This window comes from Scyliorhinus canicula, chromosome 1 (genome assembly GCF_902713615.1).
Source record: "Scyliorhinus canicula chromosome 1, sScyCan1.1, whole genome shotgun sequence".
NCBI classification, from domain to species: Eukaryota; Metazoa; Chordata; class Chondrichthyes; order Carcharhiniformes; family Scyliorhinidae; genus Scyliorhinus; species Scyliorhinus canicula.
In genome coordinates this window covers 42,951,844-42,976,474 of record NC_052146.1, presented here as the reverse complement: position 1 = coordinate 42,976,474, position 24,631 = coordinate 42,951,844, and the positions used below count along the sequence as shown (strand labels likewise).

Here is a 24,631-nt window from a genome sequence, read left to right as displayed (position 1 = left end):
AAATCCGGGATGCCAAATGGGAAGAACTGGAAGAGTGCAGAGATCTCTGACAGTTGTAGGGCTAAAGGAAGTACAGAGACATGGAGGGGTGAGGTCAAGGAGGAATAAGGCATCGTCAGTCAGTGTTTGTCAATGGACATGGACGCTAGGTAATTGGAACATTTAACTTGGGTACAGTGCTATGAATAATAAATGATTATTTGTATTTCTGATATTGCAAATGTTTTGAGACGACATGAACTATAAGAAGTCATTTATTGTGTGTCAAGAGAGCTAGACCTGATATATATTAATGACTTAGATGAGACTGAGTGGAACGATCAAAATTTGTTGACAATCCAAAGACCAGTGGGGGAGGTGGTGGCACAGTGGTTGTGATGATATGCAGAAGCAATCTTGTGTATAATAATGTACATGACCTCTGACCAGCAGGTGGCAGTGTAAACCTACCATGTGACTGTGCCTTGGGGAGGGGGGAGTAAGTTGTGTTGGTGGATAGACGTGTTTTGCAGTGGCCCGAGAATCATTAGTTAGTAGTTTGTAATATATTTATTCCAGTTATCTTTACCAGGCATTTGTTTTATAACAAAGTATTTTAACTAGTCAAGAACTAGATGTTCTGTAGTGCATCATTCCTATCGGCCAGTGCACAAGAGCATTACAGTAGTGTTGTCACTAGATGAGTAATCCAGAGACCTCTGGTAATGCTCTGCAGATCTGTGATCAAATCTCACTATGGCAGATGGTGAAATTTTAATGATGACCATAACACCATTGCTGATTGTCGTTTAAAAACCCATCTGGTTCACAAATGTTCTTTCTGCCGTCCTCACCTGGTATTTGACTTCTGATTTACAGCAATGTGGTCGACTTTAAGTACTCGTTGAAATGGCTGAGCAAGCAAACTAGTTCAAGGGCAATTAGAGATGGGCAATTATTACTGGCCCAGCCAGTAATGCCCAGATACCATGAATTAATTTTTAAAAAGCAAAGTAAGCAGGAGGTTGATGCATTGGGTCTATTGAGGATATTGATAGATTGGGTGAGTGGGCAGCATGTAATTAGGAAGACATTGTATGTTAGCCTTTTGTTGTAAAGGGTTTTAAGTAATTATACAACAATCATTCATGGCATTGGTGGAGCCACACCTGGAGTCCTTTGTGCAGTTTTGGTCTCTTTACCTAAGGAAGGTCATACTTGGCTATCACTAGAGGGAGTGCAATAAAGGCGTTCCTCACTGGTTCCCTGGATAAGGGGATTATTATATGAGAGATTGAGTAGTCAAGGCTTATTTTCCCTGGAGTATAGAAGAATGAAGGCTGATCTAATTGAAATTCGGCTCTCCAAGCCTGCGTCGATCATGTGTCCTATCTGGACCAACCACCTGTATCCTTCTCTACCCCGTCTGTTCATGTGCTTATCCAGATAAGTCTTAAAGGTCGCTAACGTACCTGCCTCAACCACCTCACTTGACAGTGCATTCCAGGCCACCGCCACCTCTGTGTAAAATAACTTCCCCAGCACAGCTCCACTGAATCTATACCCCTCACCTTGAATTTGTGTCCCTTTGTAATTGTCATTTCCGCCCTGGGAAAAAGCCTCCAACTCTATCTGTACCCCTCATGATTTTATAAACTTCCATCAGGTCGCCCCCTCAGCCTCCGTCTCTCTAGAACAAGCCAGTTTATTCAATCTCTCCTTGTAGCTAAATAATAATCATTATTGTCACAAGTAGGCTTACATTAACACTTCAATGAAGTTACTGTGACCAAAGCTGTGAATCGAACCTGGGGCCCTGTGAAGCAACTGTGCTAACCACTGTGATACCATGTGGCTCATACCTGTGTGAAACACTTGCTACGCTTCTCTACATTAAAGCCACTGACATAAGAACATAAGAACTAGGAGCAGGAGTAGGCCATCTGGCCCCTCGAGCCTGCTCCGCCATTCAATTAGATCATGGCTGATCTTTTGTGGACTCAGCTCCACTTTCCGGCCCGAACACCATAACCCTTAATCCCTTTATTCTTCAAAAAACTATCTATCTTTACCTTAAAAACATGTAATGAAGGAGCCTCAACTGCTTCACTGGGCAAGGAATTCCATAGATTCACAACCCTTTGGGTGAAGAAGTTCCTCCTAAACTCAGTCCTAAATCTACTTCCCCTTATTTTGAGGCTATGTCCCCTAGTTCTGCTTTCACCCACCAGTAGGAACAACCTGCCCGCATCTATCCTATCTATTCCCTTCATAATTTTAAATGTTTCTATAAGATCCCCCCTCATCCTTCTAAATTCCAACGAGTACAGTCCCAGTCTACTCAACCTCTCCTCATAATCCAACCCCTTCAGCTCTGGGATTAACCTAGTGAATCTCCTCTGCACACCCTCCAGCGCCAGTACGTCCTTTCTCAAGTAAGGAGACCAAAACTGAACACAATACTCCAGGTGTGGCCGCACTAACACCTTATACAATTGCAACATAACCTCCCTAGTCTTAAACTCCATCCCTCTAGCAATGAAGGACAAAATTCCATTTGCCTTCTTAATCACCTGTTGCACTTGTAAACCAACCTTCTGTGACTCATGCACTAGCACACCCAAGTCTCTCTGAACAGCGGCATGCTTTAATATTTTATCGTTTAAATAATAATCCCGTTTGCTGTTATTCCTACCAAAATGGATAACCTCACATTTGTCAACATTGTATTCCATCTGCCAGACCCTCGCCCATTCACTTAACCTATCCAAATCCCTCTGCAGACTTCCAGTATCCTCTGCACTTTTCGCTTTACCACTCATCTTAGTGTCATCTGCAAACTTGGACACATTGCCCTTGGTCCCCAACTCCAAATCATCTATGTAAATTGTGAACAATTGTGGGCCTAACACGGATCCCTGAGGGACACCACTAGCTACTGATTGCCAACCAGAGAAACACCCATTTATCCCAACTCTTTGATTTCTATTAATTAACCAATCCTCTATCCATGCTACTACTTTACCCTTAATGCCATGCATCTTTATCTTATGCATGACAGCAGCTTGTTTCTGTTTGCATAGCGTGAAGTAGTGATCACCGATAGTGGTCATGACCGACCTTTGTTCCAGTGAGTTATGATGAGCCACAAACAACAACCCACCAATGAGAACAGAAACCTTCATGGGAATTGGACATTACATTTCACAAATTAGCTGAACCACAGAGAGGTCAAATTGAGCCACTGAGTTTTAAGAAAAACCTTAAGTAAATCATGCAGCAGTCAATCAATACTTCTGTTAGAAGACGGGTATTAAATTCCTTTGCAGGAAGCTCACCTGCTTCCAGTACTGTCAATCTGAATCTCAGGCCCTGGGATTAAAGCATGCTACACTGCCATCTAGAGAATTAGAGCACCCTCTGCAATCAAAGCCAAAATAAGCAGAAAGGAGTATCGTCTATTCAACTTACATTTAATTTACATTTTGGGTACATTTTTATTTATCCAAACTACAAATCAGTAGAATAAACTAGCAATACACAAATTATAAACACTGTTAAAATACTGCTAAGGCTGCTGTCACCAACGTAAATTGATTAAAAAAAAAAAATTTTATTCAAAATTTTTACATCATAAATAACAGAAAAGAAAAATAAAAACCCCCCACCCTTGTACAGAACAGTGAAACAGCGAAAATAAATGAACAAATAAACAATGCATGTTAACCAATGAACGATAAACAATAATAAATCTCCAACCAAATATAATCCAACCCCGGGTTGCTGCTGCTACTGACCATCTCCTAACGCTCCGCCAGGAAGTCTAGGAACGGCTGCCACCGCCTGAAGAACCCCTGCACAGATCCCCTTAAGGCAAATTTCATCCCCTCCAATTTAATAAACCCTGCCATGTCGTTAATCCAGGATTCCACGCTTGGGGGTCTCGCATCCTTCCACTGAAGCAGAATCCTTCGCCGGGCTACCAGGGACGCAAAGGCCAGGATACCGGCCTCTTTCGCCTCCTGCACTTCTGGCTCATCTGACACCCCAAATATTGCGAGCCCCCAGCTTGGCTTAACCCTGGAGTTCACCACCCTTGACACCACCCTCGCTAAACCCCTCCAGAACTCCTCTAACACTGGGCATGCCCAGAACATGTGGGTATGGTTTGCAGAACCCCCCGAACATCTCACACACCTAGCCTCACTCCCGAAGAACCGGCTCAGCCTTGCCCCGGTCATATGCGCCCTGTGCAGTACCTTAAATTGTATCAGGCTAAGCCTGGCGCAAGAGGAGGAAGAATTTACTCTTCCCAAGCCAGTCGCCCACATATCCTCATCGATCTCCTCCTCCCACTTACCTTTTAACTCCTCCACCGAGGCCTCCTCCTCTCCTGTATCGACTGATAAATTGACAAAATCCTGCCCTCTCCAACCCACACCCCCGACAGCACCCTATCCTGAACCCTGGGTGCCGGCAGCAGCAGGAACTCCACCACCTGACGCCTAATGAATGCCCTTACCTGCATATATCGGAAGGTGTTTCCAGGGGGGAGCTCGAATTTCTCCTCCAGTTCCCTAAGGCTTGCGAACTTCCCGTCGGTGAACAGGTCCCCAATCCTCCTAATACCCGCCCTGTACCAGCTCCGGAACCCCCCTTCCATTCTCCCCGGGACAAACCGATGGTTCTCACGTATCGGGGACCACACCGAGGCCCCCACCTCCCCCCTGTAACGCCTCCATTGCCCCCAGATTTTGAGGGTCGCCGCCACCACCGGGCTCGTAGTGTACCTCATCGGAGGGAGCGGCAGCGGTGCCATCACCAGCGCCCCCAGGCTCGTGCCCACACAGGACGCCATCTCCAACCTCTTCCAAGATGCCCCTCCCCCTCCATTACCCACTTGCGTACCATCGCCACGTTGGCAGCCCAGTAATACTCACAGAGGTTAGGTAATGCCAGCCCCCCCCCCCCCCCCCCCCCCCGTCCCTGCTCCGCTCCAAAAACACCCTTCTCACCCTCGGGGTCGTCTTAGCCCACACGAACCCCATAATACTCCTGTTAACCCGCTTTAAAAAGGCCTTAGGGATCAGGATGGGGAGGCACTGAAACAAAAACAGAAACCTCGGGAGTATCGTCATTTTAATGGACTGTACCCTACCCGCCAGGGAGAGCGGCAGCATATCCCACCTTTTGAACTCCTCCTCCATTTGTTCCACAAGCCTCGTCAAGTTAAGCTTATGCAGGGCCCCCCCCCCCCCCCCCCCCAGCTTCTAGCCACCTGCACCCCCAGGTATCTAAAACTCCGCTCTGCTCTTTTTAGCGGAAGATCACTAATCCCCCTCTCCTGGTCTCCCGGGTGCACCACGAACAGCTCACTCTTCCCCATGTTAAGCTTATACCCGGAGAAATCCCCAAACTCCCTGAGGATCCTCAACACCTCCGGCATTCCCCCCGCTGGGTCCGCCACATACAATAGCAGATCGTCTGCATACAACGATACCCGGTGTCCCGTCCCCCCCCCCCCCCCCCCCCCCCCCCCCGCACCAACCCCCTCCAATTCTTAGACTCCCTCAAGGTCAGGGGCTTAATCGTGGTGTGTGTGGAGTGAGATTATACAACGTCGTCTTGTGCTGGGATGAGCTTGGTGCAGTTCAAAGAGGTGCACAAGGTTCACATGATGTGGATACAGATGAGTGGGTTCTTTTCAGAGGTAGAGGATAAGCGTGGGAGATGTGGAGGGGTGACCAGCAACTCATGGCCACATGTTTAAAAAAAAAAAAAAAATTTTATTGAAATTTTTACAAAAGATAAACATCTTAACTCTATTAACAAAACAACCGCGGTAACATCCCAAGAACAATACCCACCCAACTTCAAAAGCAACTACAAACAAAAGGAAAAAAACAAAACAAAAGAGCACCCCAACATCAAAAGGGAAAGAGATAGAACCCGCCACATCCCACAGACCCATGTACACAGTTCTCCCTCACCCCGATCCAAACCACCCCCCCCCCCGCCTCTGGGTTGCTGCTGCTGTCAGCCTATTTCCCTACCGTTCCGCCAGGAAGTCCAGGAAAGGCTGCCATCGCCTAAAGAACCCTTGTACTGATCCCCTCAGGGCAAATTTCACCGTCTCCAATTTAATGAACCCCGCCATATCATTGATCCAGGCCTCCACGCTTTGGGGCCTCGCATCCTTCCATTGAAGCAAGATCCTCCGCCGGGCTACTAGGGACGCAAAGGCCAGAACACCGGCCTCTTTCGCCACTGCAACCCCAAACATTGCGAGTCCCCAGCCTGGCTTGACCCTGGATCCCACCACCCTCGACACCGTCCTTGCTACCCCCTTCCAAAACTCCCCCAGCGCTGGGCACGCCTAAAACATGTGGGCGTGGTTCGCTGGGCTCCCCGAGCACCTAGCACACCTGTCTTCGCCCCCGAAAAACCTACTCAATCTTGTCCCAGTCATGTGGGCCCTATGCAGCACCTTGAACTGTATGAGGCTAAGCCTCGCACAGGAAGAGGAGGAATTCACTCTCTCCAGGGCATCCGCCCACGTCCCCTCCTCAATCTCCTCACCCAGCTCCTCTTCCCATTTACCCTTCAATTCCTCCACCGAGGCCTCGTCTACCTCCTGCATCACCCGGTATATGTCCGAAATCCTCCCTCCTCCAACCCACACCCCCGAGAGCACCCTGTTCCGCACCCCATGTGGGGGCAGCAAGGGGAACCCCTCCACCTGCCGCCTGGCAAACGCCCTCACCTGCATGTACCTAAACACGTTCCCCGGGGGAGCCCAAACTTTCCCTCTAACTCCCCCAAGTTCGCGAACCTCTCCTCCACAAACAGGTCCCTCAACCTCCTAACCCCTGCCCTGTGCCAGCCCAGAAATCCGCCATCAATGCTCCCTGGGACAAACCGATGGTTCCCCCGTATCGGGGCCTCCATCGAGCCCCCACTTCTCCCCTGTGCCGTCTCCATTACCCCCAAATTTTGAGGGTAGCCGCCACCACCGGGCTCGTGGTATACCTCGTTGGAGGGAGTGGCAACGGCGTCGTTACCAGCGCCTCCAGGCTCGTGCCCACACAGGACGCCATCTCCATTCTCTTACATGCTGCCCCTTCCTCGTCCATTACCCACTTACGCACCATCGCTGCGTTGGCAGCCCAATAGTACCCACAGAGGTTGGGCAAAGCCAGCCCCCCCCTATCCCTGCCTCGTTCCAGGAACACTCTTCTCACCCTCGGAGTCCCATGCGCCCACACAAATCCCGTGATACTCCTGTTGACCCTCCTAAAAAAGGCCTTCGGGACAAGGATGGGAAGGCACTGGAACAGGAATAAAAACCTCGGAAGCACCGTCATCTTAACGGACTGCACCCTCCTCGCCAGTGACAGCGGTAACATATCCCACCTCTTAAACTCCTCCTCTATCTGCTCCACCAACCTTGTGAGGTTGAGCTTGTGCAGGGCCCCCCAGCTCCCCGCCACCTGGACCCCTAGGTACCTGAAGCTCTTCCCTGCCTGCTTCAATGGGAGCCTACCAATCCCCTCCTCTTGATCCCCCGGATGCACCACAAACACCTCACTCTTGCCCAGGTTCAACTTATACCCCGAGAAACCCCCGAATTCACTAAGAATCCTCATCACCTCCGGCATCCCCCCCCCCCCCCCCCCCCCCCACCGTGTCCGCCACATACAGCAACAGGTCGTCCGCGTACAGCGACACTCGATGCTCCTCCCCACCCAGCACCAGGCCCCTCCAGTTCCCTGACTCCCTCAATACCATGGCCAGGGGCTCAATCGCCAATGCGAAGAGCAAGGGGGACAGGGGGCACCCCTGTCTCGTCCCCCGGTACAGCCGAAAGTACTCCGACCTCCTCCTATTCGTGGCTACACTTGCCATCGGGGCCTCGTAGAGCAGCCTCACCCACCGGATAAACCCCTCCCCAAACCCAAACCTCTCCAACACCTCCCACAAATACTCCCACTCAACCCTATCGAAGGCCTTCTCCACATCTGATGCCACCACTATCTCCGCCTCCCCTTCCGCAGCCGGCATCATAATAACGTTGAGGAGCCTTCGTACGTTTGTATTCAACTGCCTTCCCTTCACAAACCCCGTCTGGTCCTCATGAATGACCCCGGGCACGCAATCCTCTATTCTAGTGGCCAGGATCTTTGCCAACAGCTTAGCATCGGCGTTCAGCAGCGAAATCGGCCTATATGACCCACACTGCAGAGGGTCCTTGTCCCGCTTTAGGATCAAGGAAATCAGCGCCCGTGACATAGTTGGGGGCAAAGCAACTTGCCTCGTTAAAGGTCCGGACCAACAGGGGGCCCAACAGGTCCAAATACCTTTTATAAAGTTCCGCCGGAAACCAGTCCGGCCCCGGCGCCTTCCCCGACTGCATGCTCCCTATCCCTTTGACCACCTCCTCCAGCTCGATCAGCGCCCCCAGTCCCTCCACCTGCTCCTCCTCCACCCTCGGGAATCGCAGCTTGTCCACCCCCCTCCACCGGGGGCTCCAACCGGTACAGTTCCCCATAGAAGTCACTGAAGACCCCATTAACATCTACTCCCCTCCGCACCACCTTCCCAGCTCTATCCGTCACTCCCCCAATCTTCCTGGCCGTGTCCCGCTTTCGGAGCTGGTGTGCCAGCATCCTGCTCGCCTTCTCCCCGTATTCATACACCGCCCCCTGTGTTTTCCTCCACTGAGCTTCCGCCTTTCTGGTCGTCAATAGGTTAAATCTGGCCTGAAGGCTACGCCTCTCCCCCAGCAATCCCTCCTCTGGAGCCTCCGCATATCTCCTATCCACCTGCACCATCTCCCCTATCAGTCTTTCCCTTTCCCTCTGCTCCCCCCTCTCCCTATGGGTTCGGATGGAGATCAATTCCCCCCTCATCACCGCCTTCAATGCCTCCCAGACCGTCCCCACTCGGACCTCCCCGTTATCATTGGCCTCAAGGTACCTCTCGATACACCCCCGAACCCTCCCGGCCACCTCCTCATCTGCCAGCAGCCCCACCTCCAAGCACCAGAGCGGACGTTGGTCCCTCTCTTCCCCCAGCCCGAGGTCCACCCAGTGCGGGGTATGATCTGAAATGGCAATGGCGGAGTATTCCACATCCTCCACCCTCGACACCAACCCCCTGCTCAGGACAAAAAAATCAATCCTCGAGTAGGCCTTATGTATGTGGGAGAAAAACGAGTATTCCCTGGCCCTTGGCCTCGCAAACCTCCAGGGATCCACCCTCCCCATCTGGTCCATGAATCCCCTCAGCCGCCGCCGGCCTCCTACCCGTCCAGGACTTGGATCGATCCAATGGGGGATGGCCACATGTTTTGGTCGTGTCCGAGATAGGTGGGGCTTTGGGGCCTGATATTTGATGCCTTATTGAAATTTGTGGGGGTTGGAGATGTCACCCGGCCCTCTGGTGGCGATCTTTGAGGTGTCGGAGCTGTTGGCGGGGAAGGGGGCTGATGTTATAGCCCTCGCCACTCTGATTGCCTGGTGGTGCCATCGATGGTGTCAGCATGGTTTGGGGGATGAAGCAGAACTCCTTAAGTCGGAAAAGATTAAGTTTGCCTTGAAGGGCTCGGAGTGGGGGTTCCTTTATATATATATATATATTATAATAATCTTTATTGTCACAAGTAGGCTTACATTAACACCGCAATGAAATTATTGTGAAAAGCCCCTAGCCACCTGTTCGCGTACACAGAGGGAGAATTCAGAATGTTGACTTCATCTAACAGCACGTCTTTCGGGACTTGCGGGAGGAAACCGGAGCACCCGGAGGAAACCCACGCGGACACAGGGAGAACGTGCAAACTCAATACAGACAGTGACCCAAGCCGGGAATCAAACCTGGGACCCTGGCGCTGTGAAGCCACAGTGCTAACCACTGTGCTACTGTTCTGCCCTCCGGCCTAGATGGAGTTTATTCTTGTCTCTGTTTGAGGACTTGTCTGTTGCCAGTGGGGGGGGGGGGGGGGGGGGGGGGGGGGGGGAGTGTTCAGGGGGGAAAATGTTAAACTGTGGGGATTGTATTTTGAATTATTGTCTTATGAATAATAATAATCATTTTTCTCACAAGTAGGCTTACATTAACACTGCAATGAAGTTACTGTGAAAAGCCCCTAGTCGCCACATTCCGGCGCCTGTTCGAGTACACGGAGGGAGAATTCAGTCTGTCTAAATTACCTAACAGCACGGCTTTCGGGGCTTGTGGGAGGAAACCGGAGCATCCGAAGGAAACCCACGCAGACACAGGGGGAAAACGTGCAGACTTTGCACAGACTGTAACCCTGAAGCTATGAAGCAACAGTGCTAACCACTGTGCTACTGTGCAGCCATGTGTTCATGTCTATGTATGCACTGGTTTGAATAAAACATTTTTAAACATAAAGTGATTTAGTAGTACTAGCCTCAAAGATCCAAGAGATCTTTACTTCTGTCTGTCACTCAACACAGGCACATCAGGCAACGCGGTGGTGCAGTGGGTTAGCCCTGTTGCCTCACGCCACTGACCTCCCAGGTTCGATCCCAGCTCTGGGTCATTGTCCGTGTGGAGTTTGCACATTCTCCCCGTGTTTGCGTGGGTTTCGCCCCAACAACCCAAAGATGTGCAGGCTAGGTGGATTGGCCACGCTAAATTGCCCCTTAATGGAAAAAATGAATTGGGTACTCTAAATTTAAAAAAAAACACAGGCACATCAATATCCTATGGAACAATTAGAGCTTTTAAATATTCCTTTGTAAAAATAATTTTGTCAATTAAAAATACAGGTAGTTTCACAGGACTACCCTTGTTTTACAAATAGAAACACATGGCAAGGAAATCTGATATTGTACACCAAGATTTATTCAATTGTTTTTCTATCATAGAACCTCACTTTTCCTTCACTGCAGCTTATCCTGCTTCCTGAATTCTTGTTTTTTCCTCCACTGTGTCCTTCTTTCTCTCCATGTGCCTCATAAACTTTTCCTCACTATCTTCTATCTTTCACCAACTCTTCCTCATTCTTCTCTTCTCTTTTGTAAGTCTGGTCTACTTTCTGTCTCTCTTATGATTCAATGCCAGATTCTGAACTCTCTGAGTTGTTGCGATAAAGCCCGGCATTAACAGCTGGACAGCAGACTGGGTTGGGTAGGCTGGAGGGCTGACGGAGCAGAACTCAGATGACAGAAAAACTAGGCATTAGGGAAAAAGTGGGAAGGGGTGGTGGGGTGGGAATATCTGGGGAGATGAGTTGAAATGGATAGAAGTAATTCCCACTGCAAATGTGGTTATTTAGACACCAGTTTCCATTGTCACTGCGTTTGGAGGTATACACCTGTGAGTTGTTAATACCTTCAGGAGATAATGGATAGGAACAAAATTGAGGAGAAGGTTTCAGTGAGAGAAAAACAATGGAAGCCTAACAAGCCAGTCTCTGCTAATGCACTAACGTCCTTACGCTGGGAAATACTTAAGAAAAAAATAATCCACCTAGTCCTAGACTGACACAATTACTTTCAAGAAAATGGCAAATGCATTTGAACATTGGCAATCTGCTGTTCTCTTTGTTCTTGTGCCAATAATTCTTAAGACATTCCTTCAATTTCTAACAGGAGGTCGAATTATGTTTGAGTGGAGACACAGCTACCAGAAGCAGGGTAGATAATCCAATGCTAACTTTAGAATGACAGACTGAGTTAGAGCAATTCCATTAATGCACAGTGCACAGAATATGAAATATTTCACCACGTCTTTTTGCCTCTCATCCTTGGCCTTTGGTTGCTCCATACACGTTACCGTCTGCACTTTATCTAACCAATTTTATAATAAACTTTTTATTGCCCTTCACTTTCACAGCATCCTGCTAGCTCAGCACTATTTTCAGTGATTATATCAAATTTACATTCAGTTTTCTGGCACTGTCCTTGTCACCTTAGCACATCTGAAGTTTGTGTCCGTCACAAGGCTCCACATGATCCATATCTGTGCTGGGTTCAATCTGTGCACTACTATGAGATCTTTATATAAGCATGGATCAAACATGAATGCATCAGGTACACCAAGTGTCCTGAAGCCATTGTGTGAAACTGGAGTTATCTTCAGCAGTAACAAACACATCCCAACAAACACGTCATCTATTGGGAAGAGATCCACATCTGCTGCAACATGATGCAGCTGCAATACAGTTCTCCTGGACATTACATATCCACCACCTCCAGCATATGGAGGATAGGCTTTATTTTTGTACATGATGTCAGGGATAAAGTACTTAAGTTTCTTATTCCTTTTTGGAATAGCATTGTATAAGATATGCCCAACAAAGAGGTCACGGTCTGGGTTAAAATATTTGACATATTCAATGATGTTGAATACATTCACAAAGACATCATCATCTCCTTTGAAAACATATTTTGCTGAGGAACAATCTGTTGCAAACCATCTGAGGAAATGGATCTCCTTCAACGTCAAGTTGAAAAAGCTGTCCTGGAAGTCCCATTGAAGGATGTCACCATACTGTCGGTATTCAGCTGCCAATGACTGATGAAGTGGCTGACCCAGGAACTTTTCTGTTATTCCCAGAAGAAACACTAGCTTGACTTTGACTCCATTAATAACTCCTCCTTTCCCCCACGTGTTTCGAATCGTGACTCTTCTGTCTATGTTGGGAGCCGTGGACTTGATAACTAATAATAAGAACAATCCTTCAGTGCATTCCTTTGGTTTCAGCAGAGCTTGGAAAGTCCTGCAGTGTTTATATGCCAAGAATTTCTGGTACATCTTGGGTAGATTTGAAGACTGGTCGATGTATTCTCTATTTGGTAAACACTGAGTTGTTTCAGTTATATTTCTCCTTACTTGGGGGACCAAAATAGAGTGCTTTCTTTCATTATCCTTCTTAGTCGCTGTTATTCCAGTTTGCCATTTGAAAACGAACACACAAATTGAGGCTATCAAAGCCAGCCAGAGTGTTTTTCTTTTCCCCTTTGAAAACATTATGAACCAGAGATAATACAACGCCAACTCTGTAAGGACACAAGGAATATTAAGAGGATACCGTCATTTTAAAACATATCATTATTCTTATAACTTTATACATCAGCCAGCCACCCTAAGTGGTTTCAATTAATAACATTGACAAGCTGATACATTGGAATTAGAACAGTTTAAATTCTCAAAAAATGGGCGGCATGGTGGCGCAGTGGTTGGCACTGCTGTCTCACGGTGCCGAGTTGGGTTGTGGGAGTGAAATGCACGCAGACACAGGGAGAATGTGCAAACTCCACACGGACAGTGACCCAGGGCCGAGATGCCGAACTCGGGTCCTCAGCGCCATGGGGCAGCAGTGTTAACCACTGTGCCGCCCTTATACTTACTTTTAACCATTGGAAAATAAGTCAATTATGGAGCACCTGGAGTTCTTAGATTGATTACAGGTTGGACGCTGTGCCAGAGTCCAAGGGAGGTTTGTTGATATTGAGATTCTGAGGTAATTTATTTTCATATAGCACGCTGAAGACATATTTTTAACAAATATTTTAAACCTAGAAATTAATTAACATTACTTTTGAATGGAACTACTATATCTGTGGTAAATTTGTGAGGCAGCACTGCCTCGGGTTCAATTCTGGCCTTGGGTGACTGTCTGAGTGGAGTTTACACTTTCTCCCCCGTGTCTGCAGGGTTTCTTCCAGGTGCTCCGGTTTCCTCCCACAGTCCAAGGATGTGCGGGTTAGGCGGATCGGCCATGCTAAATTGTCCCTTGGTGTCCAAAAGGTTAAGTGGGGTTACTGGGTTATGGGGAGAGGGTGGCCTGTGGGCTTAGGTAGGGTGCTCTTTCCAAGGGCCGGTGCAGACTCGATGGGCCAAATGGCTTCCTTCTGCACTTTAAATTCGCTAAATTTTATGGTTATTTGAAAAATGAAATGTTAATGCAATTAAAGATGTAACGTATGGCACAGGTCAGGGAAAGTCCTGCAGAGAGACTACACTGACTCTCCACTTCTGTCGACTTAACTCAGAGCAACATTGGTGGAGATACCACCTGCCCTTCTCCCGGCCCACTTACCGGCTTGGCTCAGGAAGGTGGGAGTAAAGAGGTTCAGAAAACCTGGGAAGCAGAGAGACCTGGGAATCACCTCACAAAAAGAACATTAAATTATGACTTCAATTTTCTTTTCTTGTAATGTGATGCAAACATTAATTTAGCCTTTGCTTTAAATGTTCATTGGGAGTGGGAATCTTAATTTGGAGAGCTAATTAAAGTACCAAGGGTGGGATCCTCCGTTTCAGAGACTAAGGCCGGGATTCTCCGACCCGGCCCCGATGGGCCGAGTGGCCGACGAGTTAGGCTGAGTCCCACCGGCGTGGGATACTCCGGTCCCACACGGCGGGACCTGGGAGGTGAGTCTGCGGGGGCCGGGAGGGTGGGGGGGGGGGGGGGGCGGATATAATCCCGGGAAAGGGGGGGGGGTTGGCACGGTGGCCTGGCCAGTGATCGGGGCCTACTGATCGGTAGTGGGCTGGTTCCATGGGGGCCTATTTCACTCCACGCTGGGCCCCTGTAGGGCTCTGCCATATTGCCTGGGAGGCCGGTGCGGAGAAGGGCAGAAATACACCGCGCATGCGCGGAATCACGCCGGCCGTTCTGCGCATGCGCAAACTCGCGCAGGCCGCTCTGAGCCGGCTGAAGCTGCGGGGACTACTCCGGCACAAACCTAGCTCTCTAGGAAGTGGAGCATTGGGGACCGTTGACGCCGGGGTGGTTGGTGCCGCTTTTCACGCCGGCATGGGGACAGCCCCATTATTGGGAAACCCCGCCCTAAGTGTTGACGCCGGGTCTGAATGGGTGGATTTCCACGACAACAAAATTGGTGCCGGTCCTGCACCAATTCACCAATAGGCGAGCACCGGCACCACTTAGAACGTGCGATTCCAATGCATAGCAGTGTCTGATTTACTGGGATCGGGATTGACACGCGAGAGAGCTGCGGCCTCATATAAGCACTCTACTCCCCACACACACTCATCCCAGCCAACAAGATGGCAGCACGGAGAGCAGCATCCCGTTTTGCAGATACGGATCTCGAGACACTGTTGGACGCCATGGATGAAAGGCGGGCTATACTGTACCCTGCGTGGGAAGGAGGTTGCCAGCCGCACCATGCAGAGGTCATGAGCGCCGTAGCCCTGACGCCAGGACCAGACAGCAGTGCAGAAAGAAGCTGCACAACCTCCTCAGAGCGGCCAGGGTGAGTAGGCAGCACTGTGCCTATGGCAACAACTCTCATCCCAAACACACGTAACTTCCACACACCCCCACTCATAGGGTGACCGAACCACACCACATGCCAGCACCCATACCGACCACCGTAGCCGGGTGCCCTGGCCATGAAGGCCACCAACTGCCCACTCCCCGTGCTGCATTTTCTGTGTCTACAGCACCCTTCCACCCCATGTCATCGTCCCCACAGCACCCCCACACCAACCACACTCTACTCCCTAACCACCCCACACCAACCCCTCACCCCCACACCAACCCCATACCGCCCCCACACCAACCCCTCACCATCCCCACACCAACCCCTCACCACCACACCAACCCCTCACCACCCCCACACCAACCCCTCACCACCCCCACACCAACCGCACTCCACTCGCTAACCAGCCCACACCAACCCCTCACCAACCCCACACCAACCCCTCACCACCCCCACACCAACCCCTCACCACCACACCAACCCCTCACCACCCCACACCAACCCCTCACCACCCCCACACCAACCCCTCACCAGTCCCACACCAACCGCACTCCACTCCCTAACCACCCCACACCAACCCCTCACCACAACACCAACCCCATACCGCCCCCACACCAACCCCTCACCACCCCCACACCAACCCCTCACCACCACACCAACCCCTCACCACCCCCACACCAACCCCTCACCACCCCCACACCAACCCCTCACCACCCCCACACCAACCCCTCACCACCCCCACACCAACTCCTCACCACCCCCACACCAACCACACTCTACTCCCTAACCACCCCACACCAACCCCTCACCACCACATCAACCCCTCACCACCCCCACACCAACCGCACTCCACTCGCTAACCAGCCACCAACCCCTCACCACAACATCAACCCCTCACCACCACCACACCAACCACACTCTACTCCCTAGCCACCCCACACCAACCCCTCACCCCCACACCAACCCCTCACCACCCCACACCAACTCCTCACCACCCCCACACCAACCGCACTCCACTCGCATCAACCCCTCACCGCCCCCACACCATCCCCTCATCACTCCCACACCAACCACCCAAACATGCAATCCAATCATGCGTCATGTCTTGTGCCTTGCAGGATCACCTGGTGATGGAGCGGGCCCTTCTGCTGTCCCCCTACCCTAACCCCAAGCAGATTCCTACACTGAGGACAACATGGACACTGAAGGGAGCCCGGGACACCCCGGAACACCAGTCCCGGACGACACTGACTTCCCACCACAGCTGTCTCCCACAAGGTCCATCATCCCAGAGACACTCACCTCGGTTGGGCATGTTAGTGAAGAGCCTCCTGGGGCACTATCTGGCGCGCACCACACATATCAGGTGGAGATAGGAACGTCCAAGAGGGCGGGCGGGAGGTTGGAGGGCAGCCCCGACCCTAGGAATTAGGTGCCATCCAGACGGGTTTCTCATTGATTCCGGTGATCCAGTCATAGAGCCAGGGCCTATATGAGGGGTTATCAACGACCATCCAGAGCTTGCAGGTGCAGTTGGAGGAATCCAACCGCCTGCAGGGGCAGGAGGAGCTGCCGACCATGCGTACCACCCAGGCCCACACTGCAGGTGGCTGAGGCACAGGACAGGCCTGCCCTGGCAGAGCCACCTGGACATTGCTGCGGCACTCCAGTGCTTTGCCCAGCCACATCCGAGGGTGTCAGTGACATTGCCCAGGCGTTGGCTGACCTGAGCTAGTCACAGAGGGAAGTGGCACAGTCACTGGGTGATGGGGCACAGTCATAGAGGGAGGTGGCCCACTCCCTGTGCTCCATGGCTGTGAACATTAAGACCCTGGTGAAGATGGGAGCGGGATCCAGGCCTGGCTGGTAGCGTGAGGTTAGCCTCAAAGGACAGCCCCAGTCGCATCCCCATGCCACTGGTTACCCTGAGGGAGGAGGCGGTAATGGACCCCATGTCAGTGGCTCCCGCAGGGGTGGTACCGGAACACCACAGCGCCTCAGACTCCCCACTCCTTTCCCTGGTGCATCCTATGGGCAGTGGGCAGAACAGGGTGGCACATCCAGGCGACTGCCGGACCCATCCAGGCCTGGTCGTTCCAGAGGACGGCCGCCAAAGGAGACCCATGTCACATGGCGGGAACCGCACCAGGCCACCGCACACAGTCTAGCATTAGGGGAAAGGGGACTAACCTGCCCATATATGTTCACCGTATCACAATAAATGTTACAACTAGCCTGCGTGCTCTGTCAGGAGGGTGTGAGGGATGGGCTGGGCTGCCTGCAGGAGGGTGTTGGTGGGCGTGGAGGGGGTAGATAGGCGGACGTCAGGGTGGTTCAGTGGGACTATGTGATGGAATGGCCAGCTCGCATTCAGGGATCACCCTGGTGGAAGGTGGAAAGTGCTACCGTGGGCAGGAGTCAGACATTGTCAAACGATGCGGTGCACCAGAGCTCATCGCATTGTGGATTGTCATCGTCCTCCATTCCATGGACCAGACCCAGTTACTGCCAACCCAGGGCCTGCATCCCGTAATGCGGCAGGTAGGAATCATGGCGGGGGTTGAAAAGGGGTGGCACAGGGAACATGATCATGGGACGGGGGTGGCGTTCATGCCAGTTGGTGAACCTGGAGGCGATGAGGACATCCCATGTGCGTCAGCCCAGGCTCACATGTTGAGTGGCCTCCCGAGTCTGCCTGGGCCCCATGTCCTGCCCATCCTTGCCCTTCCCCACATCCTCCTCGCGGAAGAGGCCTGCTCCTCTGTTGCCCCTCTGCTGTGCGATGTTGTGGAGGCCACCACAATGTGGGGACTCTCCTAGTGCTATACTGGAGGACCCCTCCAGAGCGGTCCAGGCACCTGAATCACATCTTCACAATGCTGAAGCACCGCTCAATCTCGCCCCTGGTCACTGCATGGGTGTCGTTTTAGCGGATCTCCGCATTGGTCTGTGACCTCCGGATAGACGTCATCAGCCACGACCGCGGCCGATAACCTCTGTTGCCCAAGAGCCAACTCCTCACCCGGAGGTGCACCTCGAAGATGTCAGGAACCATCGAGCGTGCCAAGATGAAGCCAAATGATGGGAAACTGAATAGTGTAGAAAAAGAAACATGTTTCAAATCCCTGAAAGAAGTGTGAAAGGTAGATAAGGTGGTTAAGAAGGTACTGATTTTACAGATCCTACAGATTTTTATGGGATCAAGGGGTAATAATAATCGCTTATTGTCACAAATGGGCTTCAATGAAGTTACTGTGAAAAGCCCCTAGTCGCCACATTCTGGCGCCCGTTCGGAACCCTCGCTGCTGGCATTGTTCTGCTTTGCAATCCAGCTATTTAGCCCACTGTGCTAAACCAGCCCTGCATGCGTATGGGGAGAGAGAAGGAATATGGTATTGAGGTCGAGTTTCACCGTTGGGCCGAATGGCCTACTCCTGCTCCTCGTTTCTAGGCATAGAGTATAAGGGCAGGATGGTCCTATATAAACTAATTAAATTACTAATTAGGCCACAGCTACAATACTGTACGCAGTTCTGTCACTTTACAAGAACTTATGTATAAAACCAATGCCACCTCTCAGGATATGCTGCTTTAAATATGAAAATACTCACTGTGCTTACCATAACTTTACAATATTCATTTTTGGAAACAGTTAATTATTCAGCAGGGAAACATCGACCAGCATGTTGGAGACTCAATCCTGAGGACATTTTCTCTCGTTTGCTGATTTGATTAAGTTCAAAATGATTGAAAAATCGGTGCTAATAAAATGAGGATCTCCTGGAATCTGTAGTAGCTGCAGGACAGTGGGGAAAGCCTGATGGAGGACCCAATATTCCCCGGTAAATGCACCTTGAATTCACAGGGGCTGTGAACGGCCTCGAGGAGAGACGAGCGGAAGTTTCCTACAGAGAGATAGAGAAAATCTCAATAAGTGGCAGTGGGAAGAGAAGACTTTGGAAGCTCGAAACAGACACCTGAGCGATGCAATCAGCCCGAATATCAGCGCGTGGCCGGTGGAAGCCGAGAGGCCCAGCTCCCGGGATCCACCCGCCTCGCCATGGAAATCCCGCCAAAATGCGGCCAGTGCATGCGGTGAGGCTCATCTTCACAGAAAGAAGTCTGACAACACAGAGTTTTTGACTGCGAGGGAAAGGTAGCTTTACTCCCATCAGCCTTGTTGATAGGTTGTCTGTCCGACTGACTATCTGATATCTAGTGGTGAGTGAACCGGCTGACAACATCTGTTGCTTTCTCAAACTGAACCTGGGAGTTCCAAAGGATTAGACAATGCACAATTTCTGTGGAGTCCTCAAGTCCTGAGTTGCATTTCAAAGTCCACCATTGCCAAGACTGTCTAATCCTTTGCAATCTTGCCCCGCTCAATACCAAATCTGTGCAGGATGTTGGGACATGTAACTACATTAAAGGTGCTTTATGTTGTTATTTTGAATATGTGATCTCCGTTTATCTGCATTTTTCTTAGCCAAACATCCAAGGCGTATATGTTATATTGTTTTTTTAAAGGATCTCCCAATGAGACTTCCTTCCTTTCCAGTGTCTATCACTAATTGGTCTGTAATGATCGCCCACACAACAACCTTATTGCATCATCAAGCGAATGATTTCTATCAAAATGTAGAATGCAACACTTATTGGTTTTCAGAACTAATGCATGGTTAAAATCCACACCCCGTGAGTGGGATTAATTCCTCCAGCTGTTGTTTCTGAGTTATTGTATAGTGGGTTACTGATCCATGACTGTAGCCGTGACACTACTACACCTTGAGAATGCACCCATATCCGAGTTGGAGGCTGGGTTATGGGAGGAGGCTCTGAGGAGGGTGAATGTGTCCCCTTTGTGTGCCAGGCTGAGTGTCATTCAATTTAATGTAGTCCACATGGCACATATGACGGTGGCTAGAATGAGTAGTTGCTTTGAGGGGGTGGAGGACAGGTGTGTGCCGTTTGCAGGGGGCCATAAGACATAGGAGCAGAATTAGGCCACTCGGCCCAGCGAGTCTGCTCCGCCATTCAATCATGGCTGATATTTTTCTCATCCCCATTGTCCTGCCTTATAGAACATAGAACAGTACAGCACAGAACAGGCCCTTCGGCCCTCGATGTTGTGCCAAGCAATGATCACCCTACTCAAACCCATGTATCCACCCTATACCAGTAACCCAACCTGGGACCCTGGAGCTGTGAAGCATTTATGCTAACCACCATGCTACTTATTGTCACAAATGGGCTTCAATGAAGTTACTGTGAAAAGCCCCTAGTCGCCACATTCTGGCGCCCGTTCGGAACCCTCGCTGCTGGCATTGTTCTGCTTTGCAATCCAGCTATTTAGCCCACTGTGCTAAACCAGCCCTGCATGCGTATGGGGAGAGAGAAGGAATATGGTATTGAGGTCGAGTTTCACCGTTGGGCCGAATGGCCTACTCCTGCTCCTCGTTTCTAGGCATAGAGTATAAGGGCAGGATGGTCCTATATAAACTAATTAAATTACTAATTAGGCCACAGCTACAATACTGTACGCAGTTCTGTCACTTTACAAGAACTTATGTATAAAACCAATGCCACCTCTCAGGATATGCTGCTTTAAATATGAAAATACTCACTGTGCTTACCATAACTTTACAATATTCATTTTTGGAAACAGTTAATTATTCAGCAGGGAAACATCGACCAGCATGTTGGAGACTCAATCCTGAGGACATTTTCTCTCGTTTGCTGATTTGATTAAGTTCAAAATGATTGAAAAATCGGTGCTAATAAAATGAGGATCTCCTGGAATCTGTAGTAGCTGCAGGACAGTGGGGAAAGCCTGATGGAGGACCCAATATTCCCCGGTAAATGCACCTTGAATTCACAGGGGCTGTGAACGGCCTCGAGGAGAGACGAGCGGAAGTTTCCTACAGAGAGATAGAGAAAATCTCAATAAGTGGCAGTGGGAAGAGAAGACTTTGGAAGCTCGAAACAGACACCTGAGCGATGCAATCAGCCCGAATATCAGCGCGTGGCCGGTGGAAGCCGAGAGGCCCAGCTCCCGGGATCCACCCGCCTCGCCATGGAAATCCCGCCAAAATGCGGCCAGTGCATGCGGTGAGGCTCATCTTCACAGAAAGAAGTCTGACAACACAGAGTTTTTGACTGCGAGGGAAAGGTAGCTTTACTCCCATCAGCCTTGTTGATAGGTTGTCTGTCCGACTGACTATCTGATATCTAGTGGTGAGTGAACCGGCTGACAACATCTGTTGCTTTCTCAAACTGAACCTGGGAGTTCCAAAGGATTAGACAATGCACAATTTCTGTGGAGTCCTCAAGTCCTGAGTTGCATTTCAAAGTCCACCATTGCCAAGACTGTCTAATCCTTTGCAATCTTGCCCCGCTCAATACCAAATCTGTGCAGGATGTTGGGACATGTAACTACATTAAAGGTGCTTTATGTTGTTATTTTGAATATGTGATCTCCGTTTATCTGCATTTTTCTTAGCCAAACATCCAAGGCGTATATGTTATATTGTTTTTTTAAAGGATCTCCCAATGAGACTTCCTTCCTTTCCAGTGTCTATCACTAATTGGTCTGTAATGATCGCCCACACAACAACCTTATTGCATCATCAAGCGAATGATTTCTATCAAAATGTAGAATGCAACACTTATTGGTTTTCAGAACTAATGCATGGTTAAAATCCACACCCCGTGAGTGGGATTAATTCCTCCAGCTGTTGTTTCTGAGTTATTGTATAGTGGGTTACTGATCCATGACTGTAGCCGTGACACTACTACACCTTGAGAATGCACCCATATCCGAGTTGGAGGCTGGGTTATGGGAGGAGGCTCTGAGGAGGGTGAATGTGTCCCCTTTGTGTGCCAGGCTGAGTGTCATTCAATTTAATGTAGTCCACATGGCACATATGACGGTGGCTAGAATGAGTAGTTGCTTTGAGGGGGTGGAGGACAGGTGTGTGCCGTTTGCAGGGGGCCATAAGACATAGGAGCAGAATTAGGCCACTCGGCCCAGCGAGTCTGCTCCGCCATTCAATCATGGCTGATATTTTTCTCATCCCCATTGTCCTGCCTTATAGAACATAGAACAGTACAGCACAGAACAGGCCCTTCGGCCCTCGATGTTGTGCCAAGCAATGATCACCCTACTCAAACCCATGTATCCACCCTATACCAGTAACCCAACCTGGGACCCTGGAGCTGTGAAGCATTTATGCTAACCACCATGCTACCGTGCTGCCGCTTTCTCCCTGTAACTCTTGATCCCCTTATTAATCAAGAACCTATCTACCTCTGTCTTAAAGACACAGTGATTTGGCTTCCACAGCCTTCTGCGGCAAAGAGTTCCACAGGTTCACCACCCTCTGACTGAAGAAATTCCTCCTCACCTCTGTTTTAAAGGATTGTCCCTTTAGTCTGAGATTGTGTCGTCTGCTTTTAGTTATTCCTACAAGTGGAAATATTCTCTCTCCACATCCACTCTATCTAGGCCTTGCAGTATCCTGTAAGTTTTAATAAAATCCCCCTCATCCTTCTAAACTCCCAACGAGTACAGATCTAGAGTCCTCAACCAATTAAGTTCGCTTTGAGAGGGTCGGTGGAAGGGTTTTCCCGGAGATGAAAATCTTTTATTGACTTCTTCCAGGACAGTCAAGTCAACAGGTAGCGGGGCGGGAAGAGGTGGGGGGGGGGGGGGTGTTCTGTGGTTAATACGAAAAGTTAGAGGCAGAGAGGGTGGAGGATGTGGTAGGGAAGGCGGGTTGTGGTTGTTGGTTACTTATTTAGTTATGATGCAATCTCCTGTTCTCTTTTTGGTCTTGGTTTTGGTTCTGTTTGATGTTTATTTATAAATGTCTTAATAAAAATATTTACAAAAAAAGAGAATACACCCATATCCCTTATGAATACATATTTCCTGTGATTCTGCTCCAATCCTCTGATACTGTGAGTGTTAAATGACAATTCCCCTTCCTGACTTCAGTGCAGTTGGGTTTGAAGTGAATGGAGCTCTGCAGAAAAGGTGTTATTCCTATTTTCCGCTTCCAAGCTGTTAGTTCCATAGAGACATAAATTAATCACCTTCTGCACAAAGGTACCGGGTAAGTCACAGGGTGCTTTTCTATTGGGAATTGAAATAGGAAACCAGTTTCAAAAGCCATTTACACTTTGCAGATGTGTAAGAGATTAGGCTTGGTGTTATACCTTTGGCGATGTTTTTCCTTCTTGTGGGTTGACAATCCTCACTTTACGCTGAAAGTAAATATCTCTCTAGGATGACAAAATAAGAATAAAAATAGCTTATTGTCACAAGTAGGCTTCAGTGAAGTTACTCTGAAAAGCCCCATTCTGGCACCTGTTCGGGGAGGTCGGTACGGGAATTGAAACCACGCTGCTGGCCTTTTTCTGCCATTACAAGTGAGCTGTTTAGCCCACTGTGCTAAACCAGCCCCTTTCCTTCACATTGTGAGGGAAAATAGCAGTACATTACCAGTGTTAGCACAACTCTACTGAATACTACACTTCCTTATACACATATGCATCATAACTGTTGTATCCTCTTTTCAGCATTAAGATTAAATTCAGTCCAGAAGAGAAACACACTGTAAAATATATATCTCTTTTAAACACAAGTAAATGGAATTAACTTATTTTCAGAGCTTGAGAACCTTGAAGATTAATGATACATCCTGGTACAGCATGTTATATCAATGAATAATTGGAATAATTCAATGTAATTGGTGTAATTTTTGGACTGAAAAAATATTCTTACGTTTTAATTGATCCAACAGCCATTAAAAAACAGAACAAAGGCTGCACTTAAGCATCCACCCATACTTATATTTACAATGAGGTGTTCAATTTAGCAGTTAGCGAAATGAGTCAAACATTACCAAAGATGCATTTGGGCCTTACCTGGTTAATGGTTTAGCTTGGTTAGGTTTTCAGAACTCTTGATGGAACATGGTCATTGTAACTGAAAATTCTTGAGGTAGGAGGTACTGATAGGTTTCAGTGCTGTTTACTCGTTTACTGCTTGTCGAAGGAGCTTTGACGTCAGTGCATTACAAAGATCTGCACCTAGTGGCCATTCCTCGGGGATTCTGAGGGAGTGTAACTATGGAGATCTGAGGTAAAGATGCGTCGCTGAAAATGTACTTGTGAAATAATGGGGAGATACAAACATCAGGGAATACACCATTTTAATTTGGCTAATAATCCATAGAAGTAATTAAGCGGTTACTAAATTAACTGGTTTTGCATTTCCCACCAGCGTTAATATATTGATGTCAATGGACAGGTTATTTTTTTGGCATTTGTTGATTCAAAAAATAATTTCCTGAACATGATAAGGAGGCTTCATATTCCTCGGA

General features: G+C 49.3%; 1 protein-coding gene across 2 annotated transcripts; it reads right to left on the bottom strand.

Moving 5' to 3' along the window:
• Positions 1 to 10,833: 10,833 nt before the first annotated feature.
• On the bottom strand, positions 10,834 to 23,477 carry LOC119962048 (N-acetyllactosaminide beta-1,3-N-acetylglucosaminyltransferase 4-like). Of its 2 annotated transcripts, none has more exons than XM_038789849.1 (2): positions 23,463 to 23,477; positions 10,834 to 13,010 (listed from the first exon to the last, which is right to left on the bottom strand). In XM_038789849.1, the coding sequence occupies exon 2, from the start codon at positions 12,979 to 12,981 to the stop codon at positions 11,893 to 11,895; it is 1,089 nt and encodes a 362-aa protein (XP_038645777.1). In that variant the 5' UTR covers positions 12,982 to 13,010; positions 23,463 to 23,477; the 3' UTR covers positions 10,834 to 11,892. The 2 variants fall into 2 exon arrangements, with proteins under 2 accessions (XP_038645777.1, XP_038645769.1); XM_038789841.1 differs by lacking the exon at positions 23,463 to 23,477 and adding an exon at positions 18,866 to 19,137.
• Positions 23,478 to 24,631: the final 1,154 nt, after the last annotated feature.